The sequence below is a fragment of the Hyperoodon ampullatus genome (assembly GCF_949752795.1).
Source record: "Hyperoodon ampullatus genome assembly, chromosome: 8".
NCBI classification, from domain to species: domain Eukaryota; kingdom Metazoa; phylum Chordata; class Mammalia; order Artiodactyla; family Ziphiidae; genus Hyperoodon; species Hyperoodon ampullatus.
In genome coordinates, this window is record NC_136921.1 from 101177157 (window position 1) to 101201315 (window position 24159).

General features: G+C 40.2%; 1 protein-coding gene across 1 annotated transcript in view; it reads right to left on the reverse strand.

Annotated features, from left to right (window-relative positions):
- Window positions 1-1042: 1042 nt before the first annotated feature.
- The window catches only part of UGGT1 (UDP-glucose glycoprotein glucosyltransferase 1), a 94252-nt gene continuing 71135 nt past the window's right edge, over window positions 1043-24159 (reverse strand). Inside the window, exons 28-41 of the mRNA XM_079709875.1 lie at window positions 23283-23362; window positions 21693-21882; window positions 17141-17299; window positions 16516-16601; window positions 14705-14789; window positions 13490-13578; window positions 12848-12952; window positions 11512-11596; window positions 10315-10497; window positions 9052-9212; window positions 7883-7997; window positions 3497-3613; window positions 2882-3050; window positions 1043-1136 (exon numbers count right to left, since the gene is read on the reverse strand). Coding sequence (XP_079566001.1) covers window positions 1111-1136; window positions 2882-3050; window positions 3497-3613; window positions 7883-7997; window positions 9052-9212; window positions 10315-10497; window positions 11512-11596; window positions 12848-12952; window positions 13490-13578; window positions 14705-14789; window positions 16516-16601; window positions 17141-17299; window positions 21693-21882; window positions 23283-23362 — 1650 coding nt within the window. The 3' untranslated portion in view covers window positions 1043-1110. The remainder of the gene's footprint in view (window positions 1137-2881; window positions 3051-3496; window positions 3614-7882; window positions 7998-9051; window positions 9213-10314; window positions 10498-11511; window positions 11597-12847; window positions 12953-13489; window positions 13579-14704; window positions 14790-16515; window positions 16602-17140; window positions 17300-21692; window positions 21883-23282; window positions 23363-24159) is intronic.

The window sequence follows — 24159 nt, forward strand, 5'->3', positions numbered from 1 at the left end:
GGCAGCCCACCACACTAAACTAAAAGGAATATAGAACAGTGTATAGAAAAAAGGGAATTATACAAGCAGAATCTCTCCCGATCTCAGATCTGGGAGTCTTCCGTAGAGAAAAGTCAAAGCCAACTTCCCCGGGGTCTGAGAGACGAAAATCCTGTGGAGAAGAAGAGGGTAAATGATGCGGTGACCTTCCTGAGGGAGCCCTGAGCCCTTCAGGATGGATCACTAGAGGGGCTTACTATGGCTGTATCCAGTAAGGAAATAACAGACTTCTTTTATAAGAAAGTGGGAAGAGAAAAGCAAAGACTTTCACAAATTAAAAAACTGCTTACAAAACAATTACTTAAAAAGTTCACTGGGGCTGGGTGGAGAATAAGGATAACGTCTTCATTTCCAATTAGTCACAACGGTACCCACGGTCTATAAAAGAGAACGGCCGATCTCCGGCCCTCCTTGCCCTCACCCCAGCGTTCCAGAGCCTCCTACTCCTGACATTTTCCCTACCCTCAGCCCAACCCACTCCCATCCTAACCCCAAATTAACCTGCCCCGAGCTGAGCCTGAAGACACATGATTGTTGATTGGGTTTCAATTTGACAGTGAACCTGATGCTGGGGAAGGGCACAGGGGAACGCTGGCGCAAACCCCGAGGTGCGCAGACCTTGGGCAAAGCTTCTGACAGCCGATGTGGGTGGCACCTGCCCTGCGGCCCAGGCTGCAGACTGAGCTCTGCTGCCCGTAGGCTGAGGTAAGGAAGGACGCGGTGGCTCTGGCTGGTGGCTTCCCGAGACACTGTGGCACGTGTCGGCTCCTGGGTGTGAGCACCACAGGGCTCGTTTTCTTCCAGTTGCCTCTGCCATCTTCCCTTCTGGTTAGAAGCCTGCTCTTTATAGAGTCCCCCAAAGATCAGCCCCTTGTCTTCCTCTGAGGTATGAATCCAGTGGAGCCTTGACTCCAGAGATCCAGAGCCGCCAGCGTGCAGGAGTCAGGATGAACGGTGCAGCACACCTGCCCAGCCAGTTCATCAGCAGTTGTATAGACAGATTGGAAAAAGCTAGCATTTAATATAAAAAGTGTTCTTCAAATGGTGTCATTCCCTATCCTCCTCTGGAGATCATAATTCTTCACGTTTCTGAGGTCCTACGGAAAAGGAGAACAATTGAAAAGAAAAGGAATTATTGTCAAGTTATAAAAGTACAGACTAGGGACTTCCCTGGCGGTCTAGTGGTGAAGAATCCGCCTTCCAACGCAGGGGACGCGGGTTCGCTCCCTGGTTGGGGAACTAAGATCCCACACGCCACGGGGCAACTAAGCCCGTGCACCTGAGCCCGCGTGCCGCCAACTACAGAGCCCACGCGCCCTGGAGCCTACGCGTCCCAACTAAGAGCCCACAGGCTGAAACGAAAGATCCCGAGTGTTGCAATGAAGACCCGACACAGCCAAAAAAAAAAAAGTACAGACGAGGCATTTTCTGGTACGAAACCTATTATTTGTGCCCCTACCTCTGCTGTATCTCTCTTTTTAAATTTTTAGGCGCTTTGATTTAGTGTGTTTGTGTTATACTTTGAAAGCAAAAACAAAGTAATAAAGACATTTTTATTTTTAAGAACACGGAAACTACCTGCATACCCCTAACTCCATCTAAATATTGTTTTCACAAGTACAGTATTTATTTCTAGGAAAAATGCATATATTTTTAGTCAGCATTCTTCTTTTTTTTACTTAATAACATATAAACATTTTCCTATGTAGCAGTGTAGCTCATTTACTATTTTCTATTTTTGGGTGTTTAAAACTGTTTGTTAATGCCTTTGGTTTACAAGTAATAATAAAATAAATTTCTCCATGTATATAACTTTCATCTTGTATTGAATTATTTCTTTCAAGGTAAATTCTCGAGAGAGAGAAATTACTGGAGATATAAGCATTTTAATGGCTCCTGATGATCGACTGACTGCCTTCTAACAAGGATTGTTCTAGTGCACAAAGCTTCAGCAAGGTTCATCACCATCTCCCTCAACAAATGGCATTATCAATATGTACGTTTTTTTCTATGTAGCATGTATTAATGATAGATTCCTTTAATTTGATTACTGTTTCCTCAAATTCATTTATATTTGTGTTTTCCTCTTATTTAAACAGTATGTCTACATTCTTTGCCCATTTATCTATGGAAATCCTTGAGGTTTTACTCATGAACTTAATTATTTTTATGGTGAATATCCAACCTTTTAGCTGTGATTTTAATATCATGCCATAGTCTTCAGAATCACTCAAGATCCATGTTCTATAATTGCCTTTTGAGAATTCGTTTTGAGCTGAATAAATTAAAATCCAGAGCCCAGCTTATTAATGCATTTACAAAAGGTCACTTTTGTATTCTACTGATTTTTTTAGAATGGCTACCATTCGAGATGTACATATAGTAGGGAAAACATTATATGAAGATTTAGTCCTTAGAATACTTTTTTTCAAATCAGTATGTTCTCTGTCTTGATCCTAAATGGGTTCATTCACTAGTGCCTGGACAGATTTAATTAAAAACCAAGGAATCTGACAAGAGATCCCCCAAATAATGTCAGGTTTGGCTTGTGTATCACAAAACTCATGAACCTAAATAACAATAATCACAATGAAAGCAGTCTTTCTTCAAAAAAAGAAAAAAAGAGAAAGAAAGAAGAAAAAAAGGGCAGCAATTGCATTAATAAATACGGTTTAGAACCCAACTGAATAAGGAAAGTGAACAATATACACTAGCAGATGTCAGGATGGAAGGATTAAATAACTGTTTCTTCTAGTCCTTTTATTCATTATTCTGCTCTTGCAACAAACAGAAATCAGACAGGCCAAGAAGTACTTGCCTAAAGCCAAGAGGCTGTACGTACCTTCTCGGCGCGGTTCTTGTGCCGGTGCGTCTTTATGAAGTGCTCCTGTTTCCTTCTCCTCCTGAAAGCGTGTCTGTAGCTGTTTGATCTCCTGATCATAGTCCTGCCACTCTGGGACAATTCGAACAGCAGCCTCCAGCTTGGGCTCTTTGGTCATTGGATTATTACACTGTGAAAACCAAAATAACACACTTCAACTGAGCTGAAGGAAGGGTATGTTACACAGAATTCAAAGGTGTTTCTGTTCTTGGGTTACAAGTCCTTACTGGACAAAAAGAACAATACAGAGGAAGCAAACGATATTAGCAGAAGCAGTGTGGTAGTGAGTGGGCTGTACAAAGCTTCTGCAAAGAAGCTGTGGAGCGCTACTGGAAGGCAGGAGAAGAAACACTGGAAACATTACAAGGCACAGAGTGATCTGGAAGATCAGTGGTAACTTCACCAATTCTAAGTAGTGAAAACAACCCCATCACATACTGGAGGATTTGGCTTCCTGCTGAGGTTGCTGTAAGAAGTTCTGCAGTCCCTGAACTACACAGTTAAAGAGTAAGACTAAATTATCTAGTCATCCATCAGACTGGACTAAGATGCAGAAAAGAGCCACCGACAACTTACCAAATCAATTGTTTTTGCCCTTTTCTTAGAGGCATCGTCACACCATGTTTCACACCAAAGCCATTCTTGAGGGAGTGATTTAATTGGCACCTGGTGGATCATGTTATTGGGCAAATCCTGTTCGGAAGAGAAGATAAAAACACAACAATCTAAAGTTCTAGGGGAATAAACAACAAGGTCCTACTGTAGAGCAGAGGGAACTATATTCAATATCCTGTGATAAACCATAATGGAAAAGAATATGAAAAAGAAAAAATATACATATGTATAACTGAATCACTGTGCATTACAGCAGAAATTAACACATTGTAATCAACTATACTTCAGTAAAATATACCATATGTTTAGAAATAAAGTCCTAGGGGAAATTTAAATAAATGCACAGCAAATTAGCTGCTCATTACATATCACATGTCAATCACAAATTTTTAAAACAAAGGGTCAGTACGAAAAACCTTAGAGAAACTAAAATATTTATTTCCGGTGTTTTTAAAATCCACAAAGTTTAGAGGATCCATAAAATATCTACCCACAATAAGCATCTGAAAAACTTTAGCTTAAAACTCACAAATAGCCCGCATCTAGATTCCCTCCATGAGGGCAATTCTAAGAAAAACAGTACTGCCTTCTAAAAGCCAATTAAGCATCGAGTGTGGCTCTTGTACTTCAAGGTTTTGCTTAAAGGAAGCTCTGAATCCACCTTGTCTACTGAGGCTTGATCCCAAGTAGATGAAGCCCACATGTTTTCTAGCCAGCTGTACTCTATGCTTTGAAGCTTTTCTCTCAGGAAAACTTGTGCGTTTGACACAATAAAACGTTCCATTGTCCAAAGACACAAACAACCAATACGATCCGATAATTTCACTTCTGGGTATATACACAAAAGAACTGAAAGCAGAGACTCAAACGGATACCTGTACACCGATGTTCATAGAGGCATTATTCACAAGTCAAAAGATGGAAATAAGCTAAATGTCCATCAACAGATGAATATCCAAACAAAATGTATATACATACAATGAAACAGTATTTGATCTTAACAGGAAGAAAAGTTAGATACATGCTACAGCATGGATGAATCTTGAAAACATTATGCTAAGTGAAATAAAAAAACACAAAAGGAAAAATATTGTATGATTCCAAAAGTACCTGGAATAAGCAAATGCATACTGACAGAAAATAGAATAGAGGTCACCAGGGGCTGGGGGCAGGAGAAAAGGGGGGTTAACTGTTTAATGGGTACAGAGTTTCTGTTTGGGATGATGAAACAGTTCTGGAGATGGACAGCTGCACACTGTGAATGTACTTAATCCCACTGAACATTTAAAAATAGTTAAAATGGTAAATTTTACCACAGTAAAAAATAATCAAGGTAAAATACAGATACCTTCGGACAACGAAAACTGAATTTGTTACTAGTGAACACTAAGTAAAGGACCATCTTCATGCAGAGGGAAAATGATCCAATATGGAAGCCCAGAAATGCAGCGAAGAATGCAGAGTAACCAAAAGGGTAACTATGTGAGTTAGTTCAAATTTAAATAGATACCGACTGTATTAAACAAGAAGAATAACTTCTTCTGGGGTTTAAAATATAGACAGATCTAAAATACATGGCAACAAAGTATTTAGGTTGAGATAAGGATAAATGGAGTAATGAGTTCTAAGACGATGACACTCAAAATGTAGTCTGTGGACTGGCAGCACAGTTTGCTAGGAATGCAGATTCTAAGGCCCAACCATATACCTACTGAATCAGCCTGTGGGGGATGGGGCCCAGGGATTAAGGCTTTAATAAGTCTTCAGGTGATTTTTTTATATATGCTAAAATTTGAGAAGAACTGATGTTTTTGCACTGTCTGGTAGATGAGTAAAATACACTAATTAACATTAGCCTTTGCAAAGTGAGAAATGCATACTGTAATCTCTAGGCTAATCATTAAAAAATTATTTTAAGTGTATAGTTTAATAGAGGGAAAATGGAATTACGAAAAAATCCTCAATCAATCTGAAGGAAACTGACTAAGGAGAAAAAAGAAATACAGGACATATGGAATAAGCAGGAGGACTATGGAGAAGCCAAACTTGTTGGTGATTACATTAACTATAAATGGACTGATGTTCAAATTAAATGACTGTCACAACCACACGAAAAAACAAACCAACATAAGCTATTTGTAAGAAACAGAACTAAAACATAAGGATAAAGAATGATTGAGGGGCTTCCCTGGTGGCGCAGTGATTGAGAGTCCGCCTGCCAATGCAGGGGACACGGGTTCGTGCACCAGTCCGGGAGGATCCCACATGCCACGGAGTGGCTGGGTCCGTGGGCCACGGCCGCTGAGCCTGTGCGTCCAGAGCCTGTGCTCCGCAACGGAAGAGGCCACAACAGTGAGAAGCCCGCGTACCGCAAAAAAAAAAAAAAAGAATGATTGAGAACAGAAGGATAAAAAAATATACCATGTAACACTAACTAAAAGGAAAACCAGCATAGCTGCACTAATACTAGATGAAGCACACTTTAAGCCCCTGCCCAAAAAGCATTAACAGAGATAATAAAAGGTTAATTTGTCAGACATATATATGACTTCTAAGTTTTTAGGCACTGAATGATAGTCTCTAAGCACATCAAGCAAAATTTGACAAAATCAAAGACAAGAAAGATTTCACAATATGGAAAGAGATTTTAGCACAATTCTCACAGTAAATAATAGAAAAACAGACAGACAAAACACACACAACATACCACTAAACCTCACCTAATGGACATACATAGAAAAACATTATACCTAACATCTGCAGAATATAAAACCAGTTGAAATGTTTACCAAAACTGATCATATCTGGGTCAGCTCAACAAGCAAAGCTCAACAAACTTCAAATGGCTGAGATCATACACAATACTTTCTCAGACTAGAGCAATTGGGCTAGAACAACAACAAAAAAAAACCCTGGAAAATCTCCATGTATATAGTGAAAGAAACAAGAGGGGAATTTAAATATCTATTAACGAAGGCAGTAATGGAGGAACTGAGAAACACAAAAGACATACAGAAAACAAGTAGGAAACTGGCAGATGTAAATCCTACCACACTAATAATTACATTAAATGTAAACTCTCTAACTGAAAGCCACATGGGTTGCCAGCTCACATCTATCAATTTGACAGATTAACAATAAGTAGTACTCAAAATTACATAGAGCATCAGGAATTCTTACACTGCTGATGGGAGTATAAATCAGAACTACTTTGGAAAACTCTTTGGAATTATCTAGTAAAGATAAACCAATCTGATGACCCAGCAATTCAACTTGTAGTTGTACACACAATTGAAATATGTACACATGTGCATCAACCAAGACATGTGCATAAACAATGATCACAGCAGCATTATCTGTAGAAGACAAAAATGGAAAACCCAAATGTACAATAAACAAAACATACTACCACTTCACACAACAACATGGATGAATCTCACTAACATAACATTAAGCAGAAGTTAGACTCAAGAGTACATATTGTATAATCCCACTGAGACAGGCAGAAAAAAACAGGTAAAACTATAGTGTTTAAGGATACATGTGTAAGTAGTAATTCAATACAGAAAAGCAATGGAGTGATTACCACAAAAGTCAGGATGCTGGATACTTCGGTTAAAGAGGGTGGTTCCTGGGATGCTAGTAATGTTGTATTTCTAAAACTGGGTGGTAGTACATGGGCATGTGCTTTGTGGTAATTCATTGATGCATATGAATATGTATATATTTATAAATTTTTGTTTTGTACACTCACTTTTCTTTATGGGTGCTATGTATCACAAATGCTTAAAAATGTTTAAGGCAGACTTAAGCAAAACAAAATATGTGAAACTATGTATCTAAAACACAAACTATAATCTCACCTCTAAAAAATGTTTAGCATTAATAAACAGTGACTCATCCAAACTTCTTTAAAAACACCATGGTTGCTGATATGGGAAAAAACGGGAAATTATGATACTATATTCTATGCTGTGAATCCTGAGCTAGTTAGTTCCTAAAGAAGAGAAATACACTGACCCTAGTAGGCAGAGAGACAAATTTATCAGATTAGCTGGGTACAAAATGAAAAGATAGGGTAATGGTTCTGAGTGGCAGTGTCCTCCTTCTATCTCCCTCCCCAAACCAACCTCAGGCCCATGACATTTTTCACCACTATGTCCTCTCTTGAGGACAGATAAAAATGTCAAACACACACACATACACACACACACAAATTCCTTTCCATGAAGACACAAAACACTGTCTCAACAGAGGAGAGAATTGAGAAGCAAATACTACTTCATTTTCTGACACAACATTGTATACCCATCACTGAAACGGTTAACCAAAAAAATGGCCACTTACTTGATCAAGATTTGAAAGGCTGTTAGGATCCTGACTCAGACCTTGGTACTGTCCCCTGAGTCTGTCACCAGCAGCTATTTTCCTAAACTTCTTCAGATCCACGACATACAATGCACTGGACAGAGAAAATCCATTTGTTATAACCATGGATTATGGCAGGAAAAGTAACCGCACTGATTAATGGAACAGAGATCAGTAGGCAAACATTCCGGCTTCTCTTTGAAAAGGTAAGCTGAGGTCTACAGTGGAGCTCAGAGTCAGTCTGTGCTACTTCAAAGATGGCTAAGGAAATTATTACAAAACCCATATTCTGGTACCACAAGCTCACTTTGTCACTGTTCTTTAAGTAACTGCCTTCCAAAGGAAATCATCTCTGACAAAAGATTCCTAGCAAATGTCAGCAGATTTGGTAATAAAGACTGATAACCATTAGTCAAAGATATCCTGATGATGTCTTAAATGTTAGAGGAAAAAAAAAAAAACAACCAAATGTTACAGTTCTTTTGGGCCAAGAACATAAAGTACGATACTGAAATCACCACACCCCAACATTTATCTCTACATGTGCTGCTTCCTACATACCTCCCCACTCTCCAAATCACACTCTGCCCAGAAAAGATAATGTAGAAAAGCAACAAATGCCCAACAGACACATTCACTGTTTAACCTAGGAGTTCTAGGAATTTATCCTACAGATATACTTGAAATATACACAATTATGTATTTAATTATTCACTACAACATTGTACGTCATAGGAAGACCATAAATAATATATATACTGGAATAATATGTTGATGTAAAAAGGAAAAAGGTCTCTCTCCACATATGGATATAAAGTCTACTAGAGACATCAAGTAAAAAAAGCAAGGCACAAAACTATAAATAGGATAGTATATATTTTGTGTAAAAAACAAGTCATAGTTGTTTACCTAAGAATTAAGAAAGTCTGGAAGGACACACAGTAAATTAATAGAGGATTTTATCTGTTGTGGGAGTGGAAACTGGGAAGAAGGGAGACAGAATGGGGAAGACTTCTTTTCACTGTGTATTGTTTATAATTTTTAGTTCTGAACCACATTAATGTATTACCTATTCACAACTTTAAACATACAAAATTACTTTTAAACAACATCAAACAACAGCATTAGAAGTGCTCCTTCTTTGGCACCTGATATGATACTTCCGCCCAGATAAGTGACTGGCCCAGTAGCCCGACTTCCAGAACCTGTAGCCATCCATCTCCCTGCGGCTGTCACAGAAAGGGGTGTAACCGTAGGGAGCACCGTCCAAACTGAAATCTCGCAGCTCTTTCAAATCTGTTCGCACAATCTGAAGAAGAGAGGATCACAGTCATCTGTTAAACAACTATGCAGACAACAGGGTCCAGAAAACACGGCGGGGAGCTCAGGGATCAGCGGCACAGGCACAAGACCCAGCTCGAGCCTCGCTTCCTCCACTGATTAGGCTGACCGCCCTCACTAGCATGTTAAGACACTTAGCCTGGTCCTTGGCACAGAGTATTCCAGCATTCAAAAAAAAAAAAAGCGGAAATAAAACAAATTAATAATTGCTACATTGCACAGCCTCTCTGTGACTCAGTTTCCTCATCTAAAATGGAGATCTCACAGGGTTGTTGGGAGGATTACATGAACTAACGGGGAATGATGGGGAATGACGCCTGGCACACAGTAAGTGCTCAGCAAGGATTAAGTGTGATTATATTAGAACTAGGAAAGCGTGCTTCAGGCTGAGCCAGTTGTGATATAAGTGAGCCAGAGGGGACAGAATTCCCAAGAGCTGGATGAAGCTTTGTCCAAATGACTTGCACACATTACATCACTTCCATTCATATGAGGAACTCAGGTTTTAGCCAGCTCAGGATAAAGGAGAAAGGCTGTAGGGTAGAAGTATATTTACACTTTTTGAGTTTGTATGCTCTAAAATTAGAAATTTTAATTTTCTAAAATTAAGTGTGTTCCTTTTAATTAAGTCAAATCTTGACAGCAGGATGACCTTCTGAAGAGTTCCACATTATCAAGGCCACCTACTTGCACTTCCTCTCTCTTACCCTTGTCAATAACTTCTAGCTTTGGGGCAAATAATTGGAGATGATGGCAAGCACTGTGTTAAACTGATGAATTTTCCATTTGTTAGTTTGTATGTTAAATGAACTCAATTGAAGATACAAAACTGCATACACAATGCAATCACAACTGTGTAAAAGAGGCAACAGGAACAAAGATGAAAAGGACACGTGTCGAATGCAAATTTTAAAAGTGATCACATCTGGGTGATACATTTCCATATACTCTAAATAATGTAAACTAAGCATGTATTTTTCCATAATTGGAAAGATAAAATCATGTAAAAAAGGAAAGCAAGTCCAATGCCTTTAATACAAACTGCTGAAGCCCAGTCTTTAAGAGCTTACCTGATCGGCATCCACAAACAGGAACTTGTCAACAACCAGCGGGAAGAGCACATCCAAGAAGAGGATCTTGTAACCCCAGATGATGCGCTGTTTCTCAGTCTGCTGATGAAGCCACCGGGGCCATTTGTACTGAACAAGCTCATATTGAAAATTGTATTTGTTTGCCATATAAGGTATAAACTCCTATTTCGAGACACAGGGAACAACAATCATTTACTTTAAGAGAAACAAGTCAACCAACCACGATTACGGCACAAGTAAAACACATTTACCGTATCAGTGGTCTAATGAAGAAATGTGACCCTGACTCACTCATGACTACATATAAACTTTTGTCAAATCCCCATTTTTTTATGGCTTCTAATCACCACATGAGATGACAGAAATCTTTAAGTGAAGGCTTTTAGATAATTAATTTCTCTGTGTGTGTGTGTGTGTGTGTGTGTGTGTGTGTGTGTTTAAGGGAAACGGACTTTATCTGTCGAAACTTGATTTCAGTGAAACATTTTTTTGAGTTTGACTTTAAGCCTTTCTCACCACTAGGTCTAGCCTGGGGAAATGACACGGCAAACCCAAGTACTCTGAACAAGGTTGCTGCCATTAAGTCTTTCAGATTCTACATGTAAGTACTTTCAGGGGACCAGAAGTTAATCACTTCTCTCGGAGAGATATTACTGAGTACATTAAAAACTGCTTGAAGAAGAACAACAACAACAAAGATGCAAATAAATCAATTTAGATGACAAATACTAACTGATATAAAGCGGAAAACTTTCCAAGCATGTTTTTGTTTTGCACAGATGATCCTTTACTTCCACAGATCACTGGGTAGTTGTGCATGACAGAACTAACCATCCTTCTCACTGGAAACCTGTACTGTGCTCTCTAATTAAACAAGGACATGCACGCTCAGAGGAGGAATGTTACTCCATCAAAACAAAAGATACAGACTCTCCTCCTATGTTATCCAAGCTTCAAACAAGTCATAATTTTGTGTTCAGTTTTATAACAACTATTCCCCCCAAACAGACCAGTCTGGAAGAATAATCCACATAGAATTATGTGGGTGAATCAGGGTAACCAAATACAAGGAAAAATTTTAAACTATACACATAACGTAGAAGTAGCGAAAGTATGTTACACTGTACATATCTCCTTAATAGGACTGTTTTCCTTTTCGAACCCTGAGGAACAAACCTTAAACGTGGGGGACAAGTAATTCTTCAAGAACCAGAATTTCACAGGAGTCTTGGTGTTCTTCAGTACCGATAGCATCATTATGCTGTCAAAGAGAAGCAAAGAATAATAACAATTGTCCAAATCTTTTCAATCTCAACAAAGCCAAGGAGAGTCCAGCAGGAGACCACTCAGTGTTCTTTGCGGCAGAGCTAACTGGTGGCTTAATTAGACAGAGAGAGACCCTGAGTAGGGGACCATGGAAAACTGCCCTTACTCATCTTTAAAGCGTTATCACTGGACGGGGAAGGACTACTTATTACCTATAGTAACATACCGAACTGATAAAGGCACATGTTTTAATTATGTTACAGCTTTAAATAAACTGCTTCATGAACTGACACGTTAGTTAGCGTACAAATGAATCCTGGAGGCTGTGCTTAGCTGACGACATCACCCTAAAAAGAAGCTGGAAGAGCCCGGCGGCTCTGCGTCCCGGCACTGCCCCCCACGGCCTGGACGGGGCCTGCCAGGGAGGAGAGTGGGGCGAGGTAAGGGGACGGCAAGTGGTTACAGCTTCAGGATTCCCTACTTTGGAAACAAACAAAAGCAAATTCTGAGTCAAGGAATTTAATTAAATTCAGTTGTTACTGACATCTGACATTACTATTCTAGGTGAGATATTATTTCTTGGGAATATGAGAGCTAAACATGAGTAAAATGACATCTCAATTAGTTGCTATACTAGATTTGTAGTGGAAAATTACAAGGAAAAAGAACCCTGGCATTAGGAAAGTCACTCTCAGGCAAAGGCCTTCCTGACCACTGACAACAAGGCGCCCTGAGGGCCTTTCCCCTGGCAACTGCTGTGTCAACCAGCCCAAGCCTGTGCCTCTCCTCCGCTCTGGCTGTGCGACCTCAGGCGAATCCTTCCACCCTCTGAATCTCAGCCTGTCTATGAAACGGAATTAAGATCCCTCCTGGCTCTAACATCCTACGAATCTTCAGAAGGCAGGTCCATGGCCCTATTCCACCTCTATTCTCTCCGTTAACCTCCTAATTTCTGGTTTAAGTGATGCTTGGTGGACAATTAAACACCATTCTTTATGATGTGTGCACAGTGATACTGAAATATGTTTATAGCCTTGTAATAGCTACACAGATGCCTTTAGCTCCCCTTCATGAGGCTGGCTGGATCAAAACAAATACAATTATATACGGTAATCTAGTCACAATCCTTAGAGTGTGTCAAATACACAGAAGTATAACAGGCAGAATCCCATAAAACACGTACTCCCTAAATAAGAATCCTGTAACAAATTCATGCATATATTCTGAAATAACCAACATGACTAACCGAAGAAATCTTTCATAGAGATGACCAGACGCGACAGAGAAAATATTAATTATGTCATCTTTCTCTTGTTTCACTTCCTCAGTCTTCTGTCCTCCTGTAAAGCCCCTATAACAAGAAAGGTAAAAACAAGAACACTTGAAACCCTGGTACAGACACACCACCCTTTAAGGGGAGAGGGAAGGAGACAGTGCTTCCCCATCCCTGTTCCTTCCCGAGAGCGCAAGGCCGGCGAAAGCAGCCCACAGGACGAGAGGTGGGGATGGCTGCCCAACGAGAGGGAGGCTGCCCATAGGGCCTCGTGTAGCTTCAGGAGAAGACTGGACACAGGCTAGTCCACAGAATGCAAGACATACAATGGAAGGTTAACTGAGCAATTACCACTCAGCTCTCCAAACAGCAGGCAAAACCCAACAGCAGTCAAGAACTAGGGCACAGAAGTAACCCCACCACGAGGGGACGATAACCTCTTTCAGTTAATCAGCGGGAAACACTCATCTAGTCTACGTACAAGTGCAAGATGTCGTTGCACAGAGCAGAATCTGAAAAGCCCAAACAGGATTATTATACTCAAAAGAAGGGAGGGATGGTGCTTATACATCAGTTTTTCCTTAAAAACATTACTTCTCTAGGATGCCAGTTTACCATTTGAAGGAGTCCCAAAATCCAGATTCATTCTCATTAGTTCCGTCGCTCAGCAAGTCTTCATTCACCATGTCTGCCTTCTTCTGAACCTGCAACCAGTCACACGTGACGGATCTGATCCCCCTACTGGGTCTAACAGGCATTGGACTGATCTTCCCCGGACGCACACTGTCCACACTAGGGAGGGAATGATCCTGCCAGCAGGTACAATCCGCCCCGAGTCCAGATGTATTCAACAAACCGTGCTCATCATATCACATGAAAATCTTAAGTGAGGAGACAGCAACCTCTTTTAATTAGACAATAACTGTTTTTGGTTTGAAAAACGGGCAGAGAACCTTATGGCCTGAGTGAAATCAGAAGCACAATTCAGCAAGCTAACCGCTAGTTCTAGGGAAAGAGGGCAGCACACACGAGCTTTAACTGTCAGGAAGGAGTCATCTCATGTGACAGCCTTGTATCAGGGCTGACTAGTACAAACAGGGGTCGAATCTTCTCGACAGCACAGGGATCATTTTTCTGCTCAACCGTGTGTCGTCTGCTTTCGATTTTACTGTGTATAATGATTATTTATCCCATAATACCTTTTACTTGAAGTTAAGGCACTAGGAACTTCAAAATTCTGAGAACAGAAAGCAGAAGTGAAAAGAAATTAAATAAGGCTACCATTTATTATTGGTGTTGAAATTCTCATTGGCATCCTTTCCAATCTTCTGAGAATAAAATCATGAATAATACTGTGAACTGTGGCTGTATAAGCAAAGCAGTATCTATGAAGACATCTGATGTAAAACGAGACTTGTACTGCTCACTGAGATAACCCAAAAGGTGCAATCTCTCAGGTGAAGAAAGCCACAAACTCATATTTACAAAAGACATTTTGCATTTCAAGCGCATTCCTATGAACGCTACAATAAAATTCCAAAGGTGAATTAAAGTCTTGGGCTGGTTTCTTTCTTTTTTCTTCAGCTTTACTGAGATGTAATTAACAAGTAACACTTGTAAATTTAAGGTATACAACGTGATAAGTTGGTATAGGTATATATTGTGAATATATAATAACAGCACTATTTCTGGAGTTAACACATTCCATCACCTCACATAGTTTGGGGCTGGTTTCAAGATACATATTTTTACATAATAGCTACCAAATACCAAGTTACTGCTACTTTCACCAACTTTAACAGAGTGGCTGCCTTAATGTACCAAACTCACCTTCACTTTAATAATTTTGCTCTTGAAGTTGTTGAGGACAACAACAACTTCATCGGCGTCAGGTGAAGAATCTGTACCGTCGTGACTTAGAAAAGAAAGGAAGAAAGGAAGACAGACATCACAAATCACAGGTCTCAAAATGCAGTGAATGGTCTGATATCAACCCCCCATATTTGTCCATCATCTTCATGTGATTTCTGAACAAATTATTTTCTCACAATCTGCAGGAAACCCCTTCAAGCTACGCAGAAGCACTTGTCAAAACCTCTATCCTTCCACGCTGAGCATGCCAATCGGTCACAGCCCAAACTTCCGTCTCGGGTCCCTCTTCGAATGACCTTCCACAGAGTGAGAGGCCCCCAGTGCTGGCAAGCACATCATGAGCACGAACCACTGTCTATGTTCACAAGGTCTGAGCCGAGCACAGTGCCCTTCGATAAGGGAGTGTCCAGGGGCCTGGGACCCTGCACCGTCACCGGAAACGCATCACTACTGCTCTGTAATGGGCAAGCAGCGAGACATGGCTCTACTTCAGAGTTCTGTAAATGCTTCTACTCTGTCCTTCCTGCAGGCACACAGCCAAGCCTAGGCCCTGCACTCCATCTGGCGCCCATCCTCTGGAGGAAGAACTCTAACGAGCTCTGTCTGCAAGCAGACAGGGCAGAGGAGGAAAAACTGAAAACAGTATTCCCCTACTAATCAACTGTAATGCCTAAAATTACCAGTCACCAAATTTTAAGGTGATAACTACAGAAAGCCACGATAGAACTGGATTCACTGTCATCCAGCAGAGAGCAAAGTTCTCGGGCAAAGGTGAGATCCTGACAGGGAGCATGAAACATTCCAGAGCCTGGGAAGCACAGGAGGAAGAGAGCCCGCGACCGTGAGGTGCTGGCTACCGTAGGAGGACTGGCCAGGAAAAGGGCACACAGCAGGGATGGAGTTTAGAAAGACAACACATAAGCTTTTGGGGAAAACATTCATAGGCGAAAACCCTACTATGTACAATGAAGATTTTACTGTAATACAAAAATCTTCTACTTTCTTGGTAAGAAATATGCAGAAATCCACATAGCTTTCATGTGGGTCAGTAAAGACTATGAAGCTACGATGAAGACACAACAGGATGTTGTTTTCAAATAAACTCTAATGGAAATCATTCCCGAAATGAATTGGCATAAAGTCTTCTCACATAGCTTAATACTAATTTAAACTGTGTTAAGCAGAATTTAGATCACACCTTTTTAAAAGGCAGTATAATTTTTTTAAACTAACAGTCACTTGTAGCAAACCTTAAAGCAAAAAGCAGGCTACCGACGATGCTCTGGGAGTACTTCTGTACCACCTCAGACCTGGAAAGACAAGTGCTCGCACCAAGGTTCCATGGCCAAAGCTTACATGTCTTGTCAATCTGCAACTCACTCAGGGTAGAGAAATATACTATCCAGGGTTGAAAAGTCTGACTGTTCTTCATTTCTTTTCTCCTTTCTTGAAATGACTCACTTTCTCATCTGCCTATGGTTTTCATCACAGTGACAGAATGATTTGATCCTGGGATACTGTTAGCACAAAAGAATGACCAAAGAGTCAAACTTGACTATACATATTGTTAGTATTTACACTGCTTGTTATCCAATTATACCCTAACAAGCCTCCCACATTTAATTTCCTAGAAAAGCACCGTTTCATCACACATACAATTGCACATTAAATTCTTATTGCCTGGGTAATTGCCAGTGTAGTGTTCAATTCAAGCTGATTCTCATTGCAGAATGGTCTAAAAAAAATGTACCTGCATCACTTAATCCTACCTGTAGATTCTATAAATGTCTTCAGAACGTCCCTTCCTTAGTCTGAGAATCCAAGCTCCTGGGTTGGCTTTTAACTGAAAATAGCCCTAGGACAAGAAGACAAGACAAATTTTAGTGCTCTTAAAAACATCAAAATGCTGTTTCTGAGGGACTGTTATTTCTTTTTCTGAAATAACAGTCACCTTTATTTTAAATAAGATGGTTAACAAACGAATGCAACTCTTAAAATCTACATATTAGAAACACTAGCAAAATACTGGCCCGTCAAGCCAAGAAGCCTGCCCTTTAGCTGTACTTCAGTGAAGAAGCAACGCATGATGTGTGAATAAGCTTCAAATCTCAAAAAGAAAAAAGAGAAAGAAGGGAAAAATGCTGTCGGCTCATAAGCAATACTTTTTCAGGAGCCAATCTGGTTAGGGTAGAATATTCTAGCATGTTTTCTTTTAAGTTGTCATGTAATTCCAATCTACAAGTTTAACTAAACTGTTGATTTTTATATTGACCAAATTCAGTCCATCATGAATTTTAATCTCCCTCATGTTCAGAATGCTAATTGCTCTGTCATAAATTGCAGTGCCCCAATTAACATGACTGAGTATCACCACCGGATGTACTGATTGTTTACCAGATTAGCCATAACAATAGTGTCCACGATGACTGGCTTGGCTGAAGTTCCTAAGGTAAACTGCAGTCCCCGTGGGGGCTGGCCGGTGGTGATGTCATAGCAGTGACCTTCCAGTAACAGGTACTCCAGCTCATACTCAGCAGCCACTACACTGTCCACCTGCAATATCAAAATTAGATCACTTGAAGACCACTCAGCAATAAAAAGAAACAAAGTACTGATACATGCAACAACATGGATGAATCTGAAATGCATTATGCAAAGTGAATGAAACCAGACATAAAGGGCAACATACCATATGATCACATTTATAAAAAATTCAACAAGAGGCAAAACTATAGGGATAAAAGCAGATCAGCTGTTGCCTGGGGCCAAGGGGAGGAGGAGGGGTTCCCTGCAAAGGGGCATGACAGAACCTTCTGGAGTGATGGACATGCTCTGTATCTTGATTGTGCTGGTAGTTAACAAGAGTACACAATTTTAGAAACTACGGTGGGTTGGAAGGAGAGTCAGGAAAAAGGACACAGAAAAAAACAATAAGGAGATTATTCCAAAAGTACAGAGAGGATAAGACGCTAATCTACAAGAGGAGTACTGGGAAAAAAGCATGTAAGATAAAACTGCCAAATGAACGAACAATCTAAAAGCAAATAATGGAGAAGACAGATAAAACAATCCTACAAGGGTTAGCTCATATGAGAAAAGAGAAACAATGAGAAAGATCAGAAAAACATCAGAGAGCAATGCAAATTCATCTTGGCCTTTGGAATATAGCTGAAAATATTGCTATTCTAAATGCAAACGTCCAAGATGAACTTAATGGCTCCATAATGGCATAAAACCGTTCACATGCTGCACCGACTGCCTAAATTACTGCTAATTTCTTGCAGAAAATGGGATACAACTACAAAGTCTTAGGGCAGCTTGGCTTTAGCTAATTGAAGAGTTTCTACCCCAGGCTAGCTCAGGCTTGGTTTTATGACCCTACCTAACCCTAACAGTGAGCTACTTGGAGCTTAACAGTTACTGCAATGCTCCACATGCTCACAAGTCTCAGGCTCTGTATTCTCAACGGAGTGCAGAGAAACTGGAGGAAGCCTAAGAAAGAGGAGCAAAAACTCTGGGAGATAAGGAAGAAACCTACTTTGCTTTTGTTTTTTTGTTTTGGGTTTTTAAAAAATATTTATTTATTTATTTGGCTGCGCCTGGTCTTAGTTGCAGCATGCAAGATCTTCGTTGTGGTGTGTGGTAACTTCAGTTGCAGCAGGCAGGATCTTTTTTTTTTAGTTGCAGCATGCGGGATCTAGTTCCCAGACCAAGGATCGAACCCAGGCCCCCTGCATTGGGAGCACGGAGTCTTAACCATTGGACCACCAGGGAAGGCCCTGGAAGAAACCTGCTTTGCATCTGATCTATACTTCTGTGCACTGTTCTTTAGTGCTTTGTGTGGTCTCTTCAACAAGAGTTGGTTCCTCAAGGGTTCCCTATTTGTTAAAAATATGGTGTGTACGTATGTACACATACACACGCACGTGCACGCACACTTTCTCTCTCTCTCCTCGCCACCAACTTAGTACCTACGGGTTTCTACTTAAAGAAACTAGAGTAATTCAACCTCATGATAAGAGGGCTGCTAATTCCTTTGGTAACTATCTTTGAGTTTCCAGTCTCCCCAATTCCCAAGAAGACAGAACCAGAAAACAGGCTTTAATTGTAATAAGAGATATTTAAGGCAGACACAGAGACAAATGTTTTAAAAAAGGAAGGAGGCTCTGAGGCACCGTAAGCTCCCTGGAAGTAAAGACCATGTCTTTTAATTCCTTTGTTAATATACTCTGAGCTAGGTGTAGAGTGAGGGCTGGGAAGAGACATCAGTGAAATGAAAGTACACTATCTTTGAAAATGGATTAGGGAAAAAGAACCAGTTACCTTAGAGACTTCAAATACAGTTATATGGAAATAAATGAAACAGAGAACAGAAAAACAATAAAGAAAAACCAATGAAACCAATGGCTGGTTCTTCGCAAATATCAACAAATGGACAAACTTTTAGCTAGACTGACCAGGAAAAAAAAGACGGAAGAGCCAACTTACTGAAATCAGCAAGGATAAAGGAAACATCACTATTCAATAAAAAAGACTATAAGAAAAGGCTATGGGGGCTTCCCTGGTGGCGCAGTGGTTGAGAGCCCGCCTGCCGATGCAGGGGACACAGGTTCGTGCCCCGGTCCGGGAAGATCCCACATGCCGTGGAGCAGCTAGGCCCGTGAGCCATGGCCGCTGAGCCTGTGCGTCCGGAGCCTGTGCTCCGCAACGGGAGAGGCCACAACAGTGAGAGGCCCGCGTACCGCAAAAAAAAAAAAAAAAGAAAAGGCTATGAATAACTATATGCCAACAAATTAGAAAACCTAGATAGAATGGATAAATTCCTAAGAGACACAAACTTTGAAAACTGACTCAAGACAAAATAGAAAATCTAAACAGACCTATAACAAGAGATTGAATCAGTAACTTAAAAATTTTCCAATCAGGCAAGAAAAGTATATAAAAGCCATCCAGATTGTAAAGAAAAAGTAAAACTCTATTTGCAGATGACATGATCTTATACAGGCTTGTATACTAAGAACTACAAAATATTGTTCAAAGAAATTAAAGACCTATATAAATGGAAAGACATCCCATTTTCATAGTTCAGAACACTTAGTATTGTTTAAGATGGCAATCTCTCCAAATTCATCTAGGGATTTAATGCAATCCCTATTGAAATCCCAGCAGCCTCTTCTGCAGATATTAACAAGCTGATTCCAAAATGCAAAGAACCCAGAATAGCCAAAACTATCTTGAAAGAGAAGAACACAACTGGAAAACTCACACTTCTAATTTCAAAACTTACTACAAAGCTACCGTAAATAAGACAGTGTGGTACTGGCCTAAGGACAGACACAGAGACCAATGGAATAGAATTCAGAGCCCAGAATTAAACCTTCACATTTAGGGTTAACTGATTTCTGAAAAAGATGTAAAGACCATTCAATGGGGGAAAGAATAGGTTTTTAAAACAAATGGTGCTGGGGCAACTGGATATCCACATGCAAAGAATAAAGCTGGAACTCTGCCTCATACCATGTACAAAGACGAACTCAGAATGAATCTAAGAAGCAAAATTTAAGAGTTTTAAACTGTGAAAGGCCTAGAAGGAAACACTGGAGTAAATCCTCGTGACCTGAGATTGAGCAACAGTTTCTTAGCTATAACTCCAAAAGCACAAGCAACAAAAAATAGGTAAATTAGACTTCACGAAAATGAGAAACTTTTGTGCTTCAAAGGACGCCATCAAAAAAATGAAGACAACCTGTAAAATGCAAGAAGATATTTGTAAAGCATGTATCTGACAAGAGACTTGTATCCAGAATATACAAAGAACTCGTACAATTCAACAATTAAAAGACAAGCCAGGGCTTCCCTAGTGGCGCAGTGGTTGGGAGTCTGCCTGCTGATGCAGGGGACGCAGGTTCGTGCCCTGGTCCAGGAGGATCCCGCATGCCACGGAGTGGCTGGGCCCGTGGGCCATGACCGCTGAGCCTGTGCATCCGGAGCCTGTGCTCTGCGGCGGGAGAGGCCACAGTGGTGAGAGGCCCGCGTACCGCAAAAAAAAAAAACCACACAAAAAAGACAAGCCACTTTTTAAAAATAGGCAAAGGATTTGAATAGACATTTCTCCAAAGAAAATACACAAATGGCCAATAAACACATGAAAAAATATTCAACATCATTTGTCATTAGGACAGGAATGAAAAATGATGCAGTCACTTTGGAAAACAGATTGGTAATCCCTCAAAAAGTTAAACATAAAATTACCATATGATCCAGCAATCCCACTCCTAAGTATATACCCAAGAGAAATAAAAGCATATCTGCGAAAACTTGTACACATATGCTCATAACAGCATTATTCATACTAGTAAAAAAGTAGAAACAACCCAAATGTTTATCAGTGACATATAAATAAATAAATAATAAATAAATAAAATGTGGTGTATCCATACAATGGAATACTATCTGGCAATAAAAAGGAGTGAGGTACTAATACATGCCAAAACATGAATGAACCTTGAAAATAATTTACGTGAAAGAAGCCAGTCACAAAATATATGACTCTATTTAGGTAAGAGTAATAGAACAGGCAAATCCATAGAGAAAGAAAGTAGATTAGTGGTTGCCAGGGTCAAGGGGAATGGGGAGTGATTACTTATGGGTGTGGAGTTTTTTTTAGGGGTGATGAAAATATTCTAAAATTAGACAGTGGTGATGGCTGCACAACTCTGTAAATATACTATAACTACTGAACTGTACACTTTACAAGGGTGAATTTTACGGTATGTGAATTAGATCTATTAGGCTGTTATTTATAAAAATACAATTATACCTGAACACTACTGTCTCAGAAGCCCACCTAGACTGTGATCCAGTCTGTTCAGTCAGAGACTACCACCACTACATCTTCAACAGGCTTTACATGTGGTTAGACACTGGGAAGCAAAGATATTCTTACCTCTTCTAAGTAAATGTTATCAAGGTCATATGGCGTTCTGACAGACTCTACCATCCAACTCTCAGGTGTGTTCAAGTTCAGAGTGAACAGAGGAGACTGTGGCATATCCAAAAATTTTGCTATTGGACCCTTAGCAAAGCTATTGTCTGAAGTAAAAGAAATCTCTGCTTCCAAGACGTAACGGTAAAAGCTGAAATGGAAAAGAAAGATGTGAATTTTTCAATGCAACCACAGTCCTTGAGTTTATATGCATCCACACAGGTAAACAACTGGCTTAAGACAAACTGGATTTGGAAGGGCTTCCTTCCAGACTGAGAAAAGTGTTTCCAAAACTACCTCTTGACCTAACTGTACCGTCCTGTGGTTGCTGCAGACAGGAGAGGAGAGCAGGGGAGGTGGGGCTGGGAGGGGAGGTCCTTCCTTCCTGCCCTGTTGGGGGATGGGGGATGGGGGCAACCGCTGCTGGAGTCAAAAGCACGTCCTGAGCACTTGCCTCCCCTTGGTGAAAGAAACTCACTTTCCTCTCTCTCAAAAACAAAGTCCTAAATGGTGGCTGAGTTCTCGGGCATGCCCTGAAAACACTGTATGCAATCATTTAAACATTGCTCCTATCCGAGGATAATGGTGAAAGCTGGAACCCTTCCGTCACTTTCAAACACGGCTTCAGTTCACTCAGAATCTAACCTATAGAAGCCAGCGCATTTGCAAGGTGGCAATTTACCACAGTCCCCAGATGTGCTACACTATTACTACTGACTGCTTTCCAGGCGACCTGTTTCACAAATGACCATTCCAAAGCTCAGAGAGTATGCAGATAAGCCTGCCTTCCTTTCAAGATACATGCAAATGAGCCACATACATTCCAACTTAGAAATGACTGCTCTTCTAAGAAGAAGTATAGACAAGTGTCTTTCTACACCACAGCACATTTTAACGTAAATTTAATAGCTACAATGATTCAAATGTTTTTAGAGAATTATGTAATTCTGACCAAAACAAAAAAAAGGAAAGAAAGCAAACCACAGGTGCAAGTGGCCTGGGTTAATTCCACTTTTTTTTTTTTTTTAATTTATTTTTGTCTGCGTTGGGTCTTCGTTGCTGTGCGCGGGCTTTCTCTAGCTGTGGTGAGCGGGGGCTACTCTTCCTTAGGGTGCTCAGGCTTCTCGTTGCAGTGGCTTCTCTTGTTGCGGAGCACGGGCTCTAGGCACGCGGGCTCGGTAGTTGTGGCTCACAGGCTCTAGACCACAGGTTCAGTAGTTGCGGCACACGGGCTTAGCTGCTCTGCGGCATGTGGGATATTCCCGGACCAGGGCTCGAACCCGAGACCCCAGTGTTGGCAGGCGGATTTTTAACCACTGCGCCACCAGGGAAGTCCCTAATTCCACCTTTAAATGCTCCCACGCTCACACTAAGTTCTTAGAACTTTTGATTAGTTCTTAGAAATTTAGGAAAACTGAACTTCAAAATAAGTGATTTTTTTCAAACATGAGGTCCATATATAAACCCATATGATCCTTGACATTCAATTTCAGCTTTCAGATTGAGTGTGATTTTTTTCCAGGGGTTGATTTCTTAACCACTTTGTTTTACCTTTTTAAAGGCATGTCGGAAAGTTTAGATTGGCAGTTCATAAATACTCTTAGATTCATGTTGATCAGCTGAGTTAAAACCTAAAAGAGCAAACCAGATGACAAAACATAAAAATTTTCCCTACAAAGTGACTGATATTTCAGATACAATATTTACATTGTCTCTTCAGAAATGTATCAACACTAAGTTAGGAGAGAGAACATTTCTTAATATCTCAAGCAAAAATACAAAGATAATAAATGTTATAAAGTCTGCACTGGATAAATCCCTAGAAATCACAGCTCTAGTGCACAATCTAAATCACACATACATATCACATGGACAAAAACATGGGAAATAGGTCATTGCAAATAACTGCTCCCCACGTATGTGGGGAAGCAAGACAGGCAATGGATATAGCTGTCTACACAAGGAAGAGTTTAAAGGTTCATCAGTGCAGCTTACAGACTATCATAGGAAAAAATACATACAAATACCCACAAAAAAGGTTAACTGATTATACTTCAATAAAACTTAAGAAAAAAAAACACAACTCAAAAAAAAAATTGAGGCAACTAAATTTTTGGCAGAGTTCTTCAAAAAATTTTTAAATTTCAATATCTTATAACATATCTAAAAGACATTCTGCAGGAAATTCCCTGGTGGTCCCATGGTTAGGACTTGGTGCTTTCATTGCCGAGGGCCCGGGTGCAATCCCTGGTCGGGGAACTAAGATCCCACAAGCCGTGCGACGCAGCCCAAAAAAATAAAGACACGTTACAACAAAAAATGCTAGTTATAAGAAAGGAAAATGATAAAGCAGAATGCTTTTACCTTTTTACTCTTCGCCAATATAAAGTATGGCAATAATAAATTTAATTCAAAGACATTTTGCTCT